General features: G+C 43.2%; 1 protein-coding gene across 1 annotated transcript; it reads right to left on the reverse strand.

Annotated features, from left to right (window-relative positions):
• Positions 1-542: 542 nt before the first annotated feature.
• On the reverse strand, positions 543-4,282 carry LOC101078948 (probable tubulin polyglutamylase TTLL9). Its single transcript, XM_011616634.2, has 15 exons — positions 4,038-4,282; positions 3,838-3,912; positions 3,673-3,719; positions 3,281-3,373; positions 3,082-3,193; positions 2,803-2,988; positions 2,668-2,739; positions 2,431-2,521; positions 2,314-2,354; positions 2,139-2,226; positions 1,909-1,967; positions 1,616-1,812; positions 1,284-1,397; positions 1,071-1,195; positions 543-971 (listed from the first exon to the last, which is right to left on the reverse strand). Exons 1-15 carry the CDS (start codon positions 4,182-4,184, stop codon positions 877-879), a joined length of 1,542 nt encoding a protein of 513 aa, XP_011614936.2. The 5' UTR covers positions 4,185-4,282; the 3' UTR covers positions 543-876.
• Positions 4,283-7,457: the final 3,175 nt, after the last annotated feature.

Below are 7,457 nucleotides of genomic sequence, written 5' to 3' on the forward strand. Positions count from 1 at the left end.
GTCAAGTTCTGACATCTTCAAATGGTTGTTTGATGGTTAAGGATTAGCGTTAAGGAAAACGAGGATCTGTGTGTGTTTGTTTTTCTACCCTGGTGGGGCCCCTGGAGTGACAGATGTGTTGGGCTCCAATTTTTCCAGTGGGACCCAAATCCTGGTCTCCACAGACTCGAGCATTGCAATCAATAGCAAATGGCCCTCTGATAAGTCCAGTGAAATTTTCTTAAAAAACGAATTTTAAAAATGATCCCATGAAGTCAGTTTTCCTTACAAATGTTTTGGACGGCAACCCTAGTGGTCACAGCTGCACATTGCAGGTGGTAAATTTGCATCCATGGGGCCATTTTCCTGAAAGTTTGTGTGTGTATATGGCAAAAAGGTCATATTTCATAAATATTAGTAAATTTCGAAGTGGTAATAATGAAATGATTTATTTATTAATTTATTGCCTATGCACCATCTTGGAAATCTATTTAATCACTATAAGTAACTTTTGGCTTTTTGTTTTGCTTGTCATAAAACACTCAAGATGCATGATTGGTCAGTTAAGTTTATTTATGAGGTTGTTTTTCACTATTAATATTATGTGGACGATCTTTTCTGTAAAATCAGTTTTGACATGCTGTTAATGGAGAACCTTTGATAAATGTTTGAATTTGTCAGGTGGCAGTAAAGTCAGTCACAGGGAGAACTCAAAGTCTGGTTTAAGCTTTTCTCCTGTATTATTGTTTGACAAGCTCATCACAGTCATTTTAGCGCCTTCACTTCCATGTGCACTCTGAACAGTATGTGGTATAAGCCTCCTTTATCTATCTCGAACTAAACTTGCTTGGCAAATTTTCAACCATCCATCACAAAAGCTCCTTGGTCATCCTGACATCACTGATCCTTTTCATGAAGGTTGTCACGTACTCTTTTGGTTGTAACTGGTTTTAGAAGCTGATGAAGCTGCGTCTCTCTGTCATTCACACATCCTGTAGAAAAGATTATTTACAGCCATCAGTAAAAACAGAATGATGAACTTCCAGGGATAAATCAGACCGGGAGATGTTGTAGCTGCATTGTCTGGTTACCTAGGTGAGTATTGGCAGGGAAAGAGGGCGTGCCACATGTTGCTGGGATGAGATCATCTCTGTTCACCGGGCCACCGTTCCACATGAGATCAAATCCACCCACCCTTTTCTCCTTGCCCGTTAGCCTACATGGAAAGTGCGGAAGGACGTGAACGTGAGTTTGAAAACTGGTCTTTCCACTTGGCATCACCTTCTCATGCAGGAGATCTTTACCTTCGCTCCATATCGACAACGTTCAAGGTGTCTTCCAACAGCCGGAACTTCATTTGATAATCCTCTCTACAACTGGCCATGTAGGAAGGAGAGGAGTTTACCTCAAGAAGCCATCTGGATGACAGGGTGAGGACAGCAGGCATTCATGCCTTCAGTTAAAGTTGAATGTACATTTTGATGAGTTGTTTTTCAGACAAATCCCACATTTAAGCCACTGCAGCTGGTGCTGAAACAAAATTACAGGGCTGAAATAAAGTCATCTATCAGCACATATTTCAATTCTGCCACAGCCGCGCATCATGCAGCATATTCAGCATCAAAGATAAACATACGGCTTGAGGTCCCGATCCAGGAGAATGTCGTATCCATAGAGCTCGAACGACTGCTTGTCATTTATAATGACCTTCTGTACACTTTGAAGGCTGAACACAAATATGTTATCAATCTCTTCAAACAGTCTTCGAACACTCTCTCTGCCGTGCTTCGCAGTGAGGTATCGTCGAAGCTGCTGGATCGTCCACTTCCGTACCTGTGGGAATCACAGTGCAGAGGAATAAAGTTGGATCACCTTTCAGACACGGTGGCACAGAACGACAGGGACTGGTGCAGGTTCTGAGTCACGCACCGATTCAGGGTCATAGTCTGGAGCTGTTTTTTGAATACTGACGTTGGTGAGGTGCATGTCTGAAAAGAAGCACTAAGTAGAATTTTGGTCAAGGTGACACTATAAGGACAACAAATGACTTGAGTTTCATCAGGCAGCTGCTTTGTCTGGCGATGGAAGGCTTCCACGGAAGAGGCAATGATTCCCAAATGAGAGTCATCAGGTCTACATGTGCTTAAATGAAAGGATACACTTGTCATCAATGGTGCTCAGGGAGTAGGGTGTGTTAGAGAAGCGGGCAAAGCCTTCTCGGTACAGCCAGGCCTTCAGTGGAACAAACTGAGAGTAGGAACATATATTAGAAAATATAAGAATATACTACATAAGCTTTAGGGAACACCGTGATTTAAAGGTCTTAGTACGTACAGATGTAACCAGCACATAAACCCTCAGGTCAAATTTTCTGCCTGTGTGGACAAAACGTGTGAAAAAGTTACTGGCGTGAATCAAAAACAGTCACAAATCCTCTTTTGTGTTGATCACCATTAATCAGGTAGGGGTTCTCTATGTAACACTGAGCCACAAAGTTTTCCACTTGAACTGTATCCTTCTCTTCATCTGTACGGGTCATGTGCTGTGGAAGCGCAACGTGTTGAAAAATCCGGGAAAATAAAGAACATGAAATACATAGAAACACAAAACGTGAAATATATGAAACTATTCAGGGTGTATAAATGGTGTTTACAGACAGCCAAGAATGAAAGGAAAGCCTGAAATTACTTCTTTCTTGAATTCCATGATATCCTTGAGTTTCCTGAAGAGAAAAATGCCTTTGCCTTGAGATTTCCCTGCCTGGAATAAACACGCCGGTTGAGTTTCAGATGTCAACATGTTACAGCGGCAAGTTTAACTGACCGGCTTCATGATCCACGTGCTGCCGAGGGTCCTTTTAAATTCCTCCAAAAAGAGGTGATATTCACTGGGCAGAACAAAGGTGCAGGGGAAAAAGTCACATTTGGATGCCTCCACACGGCTGAACTCCTTTTCCAGGGTTTTACGATGTCTTTTGAGGTTTTTCACCATGAGGTTTTTGCGACATAGCTGGAATGGCGAAGACATTGAAAAGGGTGACGCAACCTTAAGTTTGTAGAATATAAAGTCCAGTTCTAGAGCTCCAAATTACTGCAACCTCACCTCATACTGGTTCTGAAAATGGTTTATTCTGACGTGTTCCTCCATGTACAAGAAATCCAAATTGTCCTTCATCCAAGCCAGATCGCACCAGTTGAGGTCCCACTCTTCATTCCTGACATGCAAACAGCACAGGGTGTTTTCAAGCCGCAAATGACAGCGTCAAAGCTAATGTGGCGATCGACAGGATGAGCCAACTCACTCTTTGGCTTCTACCCAACCTGGTCTTTGCTGCAACACATCCAGTACAATGTTGGCTGTATTACACATGTATCGCAGGCATTTTCCTCCATCCCTGCAGACACCAGCAATATTACGGGATAGAATTGTATGTTCTTGAGTAAAAAACTTTCTTAATTCTTCTTAAAACTTTCTCTTGATTCTTAATTGTCTGAAGCAACTTTGGCCTTTTGTCTCGTGCCACAGTTACCTTGCTTCCTGTTTACACCATAAAAGCCTCCCAGGTGCACCTCCTGGTTTACCCCACCCCACAGGTGCACCTTTGTATTTAGAGCTGCAGCCTTTTCAGTGACACACTGAGTGATTTCAAAGATCAAATCTAGTGGATTTGTCTAATGACCTGTCCTATCTCACCTGTCCTCTGGTTGAGAATGGTCAGATGAACCCTCGTTTTCAGAGGACTGCAAACAAAGGGACAGTAAACTGAACAACTGTCACTCAACTCGCTGCACAAAACCCACAATTATAACTATAATTTACAGCAGTAAATAGTTAGATAATAGTTAGATAATAGTTTACAGCAGTGTCCAGTGTTAGAGCGTGTTCAGGATCTTCATGACATTCTTCTTTTTCTGCACTGTTGTCATTCTGCGTCTGAAAGAACAAAACCAGCAGTTGAAGGTAGATTATGCCATGACTCAGTACCTGGCTTTTTTTTTCTTTTCTTTTTTTTTTTACAGTAACAGAGAATCAAATGCATTTTGGCGTCAGTATCTCACTTTATTGTATTTTGTAATTTTTTCCATAGTTGCTGACTGTGGATGAAGTTCATTGATATTAGTGACATAGTCTGCAGCTGTAAAACCAGGAGGCATAGTTCTTTGTTGCTTTGATCTTTCAACCATCAAAGCTTCTTTGGATAACATATGTGAGGTCTCAAAAGTCGCAGAAAAATTGCAATTTCTCAGACCCCTTTGTTACTGCACCCCATTTAGGGTTTAGCCGCATGATTTACATATATTTTGGTGCCTGTTGAGCTCTGACCCATCCCTCCCACCCTAATATACTTAAACCCAACCCTTCCTTGGGTTGTTACAGGACCCAAAAGCAGGCAAGAACGCAGTGGTAAAAAGTCCAAAAACTAGTTTTTATTTAACAAAATCAAACTGGCGGGTTCTGCGCGTTCACAAGTCCAGCAGGATGGCATGGAGACCTCAAACGAGCCGCGAAGACCCCAAAAACACTCCAACCACTGACAGACAGGCGCTCCGTCCTTAAATGGGTGGCCTGATGGAGATTGCCGACAGGTGCGCCTGCCTGCAGCACCAGCTGTTGCCAATTGACTCCTCCACGCCCCCTGCAGGAAAAACCAAACACAACCCAGAACCCTGGACCCCAACATAAACACTCATATCACTGTGTGTATGTCCTTGTATTTGCTACTTAGTGTACCAGTACTAAAGCACTCATTCTACTAGAAAATAAGGACATTTCTGCAAAGTGGAGCCGCTTTTGGCAGGTCTCCACAATTTGAAAGGACTGTTTGAGGGCTAGGATGTGGTTTTAAAGTGTTGGTTACAATTGGGTTTAGGTTAGGGTTAAGTGGCCTAGCTGGGGTGGTTAGGTGGTCTATGAAAGCCTCCACAAAGCTAGAAATATGAGAATGTGTGTGAGTGTGTATGTGACTCACTGAGGGTTGTTGAACTGAAGCTCAACGGCGTTACTTCGATGTGATGTGCCTGGACCACCTGACCCAGTTCCTCTGGTTCCCGCTGCTGCACCGACAAACCGGCTTTGCTTTGCTAAATTTGTCCCTAATTAAAGAGACAGCTTAGTGAGTGGAGACACAGCAGCTCTCAAAGGGCATTGAGGTAGGAAGGCAGTTTTCACTTCAGGTGGGTTTAGTCACTGGTTTAGCCCTCGGTGACATGACCTCGTGTGAACCGCGTCTGGAATTCACTGGGATTACAACAGTCCCTGAGACAGATGTGTGATCGCGTACGGCCTCGGTCTCAGATCTGTTTACGCATTCTGCTGTTGAATCACGCTCAGAGAGATTAATGACTTGTGATTTTGAGACATAATTACCACAGTCAACATCCCTGGGAGTTTTTCTTTGCATAATTGGGCACATAATTCCCAAATGTGAGATTGCAGTTTGTCCAGTTATGGCAGCTCCTATTTCTGTGCTCCCAGAAGAGCTGAACATGCTGATTCAGGCTCTTATTGTTTTATTTATTCCACAAACTTCCTTTTAATTGTGCAACTGCTTCCAGATGTTTTCTTTGGTTTTTTTTCTCAACGGACGAGAGCAACAACTTGATTAATGTGATCAGGGAGCACTTGGGCCCAGAATTGTCACCCAAAATTACCAAATAAATGAACACTACTAATTATTTGTTTATGATATAAAGTATTTTAATGCAAAGATCTGTCGTTTGGGAGGAATATGCGTGCGGTCGACGCGGCTCTGTTTGGTCATTAACGGCATGGGCTGCCCTACATTAGCATGAGCTAATTTCACGACCGCTAAGGCAACATTAGTTGCGCTTTGATGTAATTATATTATTCCCTCAAGAAGGAAAGTGTGTAATTAAAGTAGCTTACACAATGTTTTTTGGAAGTTTTGGGGGGTAAACATTTATAAGGGAGCTGGGTGGAGATGGCAGCCGCGATTGCGGTTCTGTTAATGAGATGAGGAAATATTTCCCTACACTCTGCGTTGCTCCACAGAGCGAATCAGAGGCGAACGGCATCACTGCTCTGGTTACACGTCCGCAGGGACCTTTGGATGTGAGCGCACGTGACCTTGACTTGCACTTCGAACTGTCTCCTCACCTCTCTGGAATGTGCTACTCTAGATTTGTTCTGCAGATCTGCTCAGATCTCATCTGCATGGAAATCTGGACCTGAGGCTCCTGCTTAATTGTTGCAGATCGGAGCTCAGGCGCTCTTCTTTAGGATTTTACTCTCTTTGCTTCGGTTTAAAGAGGATGACACCGAATCAGGAGACAAAATCCCATCTCCCCGGTGGCGTTAACCCCAGGCAAAGTTTTGTTTATGCCGCCTCTTATCGGTGATCTCGGAAGAATTGTAAATCCCCGGCATCTCCGCTTTCATCTGGGCCCGGCACCTTCCTCCTTGCTGCGTCATTAGCACGGCGGCAGTAATGAGAGAGCGGGGTGAGGAATGGCAACCCTCTTTCTTTTGTCTTCGTGCGCTGCATTTGTGATGCCGCTCTAGCAAAACTCATTATACACACTTTATGTAAATCAAAAAAGTCCCGTTGTGGTGGAAGGAAACAATCTCATTTGAATTTAAGCCATAATGAGAGGATGATGACAGTGTTTATGGCTGATTGTGGGGAGTAAACATCCAGGTTTGATTTACTCTAAACCATCTAATCAGTGAATTCATTTTGTTTTATTACGTAATGGACAGAACTGTGGAGTTAGAAAACAGGCCTCGTTATAGGCCCGGTTGTTGTTGTGATTACTTTTGCTTCATCCATTTGCAAAAAATAAAAAAATCTGTGAAGGTTCTTTCCAAACTCAGCTATTTCCTCTGTGAGTCTCCCAATTTATTCTTTAAAAGCCTGAACAGTTCTCAACCTAAATGCCGAGAATTGTTGTCATCCTTCCACCAGACCTGCTGCATTTCAGTCAGCAGGCATTTAAAACCTTTATTCCACTTCAAGAACACTTTAGATGTTTGTTCACGTGTCTCTAGCAGCTCAACAATATTTATACCGGCATCGTATTAACTTCCTGGATCGGCATCTAATTATTCCGTGTCTGTCATTATTCCGGGCTGCATATGATCCCTTATTATTGCTGGCAGAACATTCCCTGCTGTTAATTTTCTAAATTAAAATGCCTTTATGCTAATTAAATGGGGTTTTAATGGCTCTCAGAAGAAACATTATGAGGCGAAAAAGAAAAACGTCCGCCTGGCGCCGTCGCCCGCCCACCTCTCATCCCAGGGGCCTGATCTGGACCTGTGCTGGAGCTGCAGCATACCTGACCATTAAAAACTATGTAGAAATACGAAGGCAAATATATCATGACTCCAATAACCGATTTACAGATTCCTCGCTTGGTGTTTGTCATAAAAAAGCCACTTTTCCTCCCAGTCTGTTTCCAGAGAAGCGCTCCCTCGTGGAGTTTAAAGCAAGTGGGCCGTGCCCTTCCAACACGTCT

The sequence above is a fragment of the Takifugu rubripes genome, chromosome 22, assembly GCF_901000725.2.
Source record: "Takifugu rubripes chromosome 22, fTakRub1.2, whole genome shotgun sequence".
Classification (NCBI taxonomy): Eukaryota; Metazoa; Chordata; class Actinopteri; order Tetraodontiformes; family Tetraodontidae; genus Takifugu; species Takifugu rubripes.

Coding starts and splice junctions, on each gene's coding strand:
- LOC101078948 (XM_011616634.2), bottom strand. CDS start 4,184: ATGTTATCCAAAGAAGCTTTGATGGTTGAAAGATCAAAGCAACAAAGA. Junction 2,522..2,667: donor TCATGGAATTCAAGAAAGAA/GTAATTTCAGGC, acceptor GCGCTTCCACAG/CACATGACCCGTACAGATGA. Junction 1,398..1,615: donor CTGGATCGGGACCTCAAGCC/GTATGTTTATCT, acceptor CCTGTCATCCAG/ATGGCTTCTTGAGGTAAACT.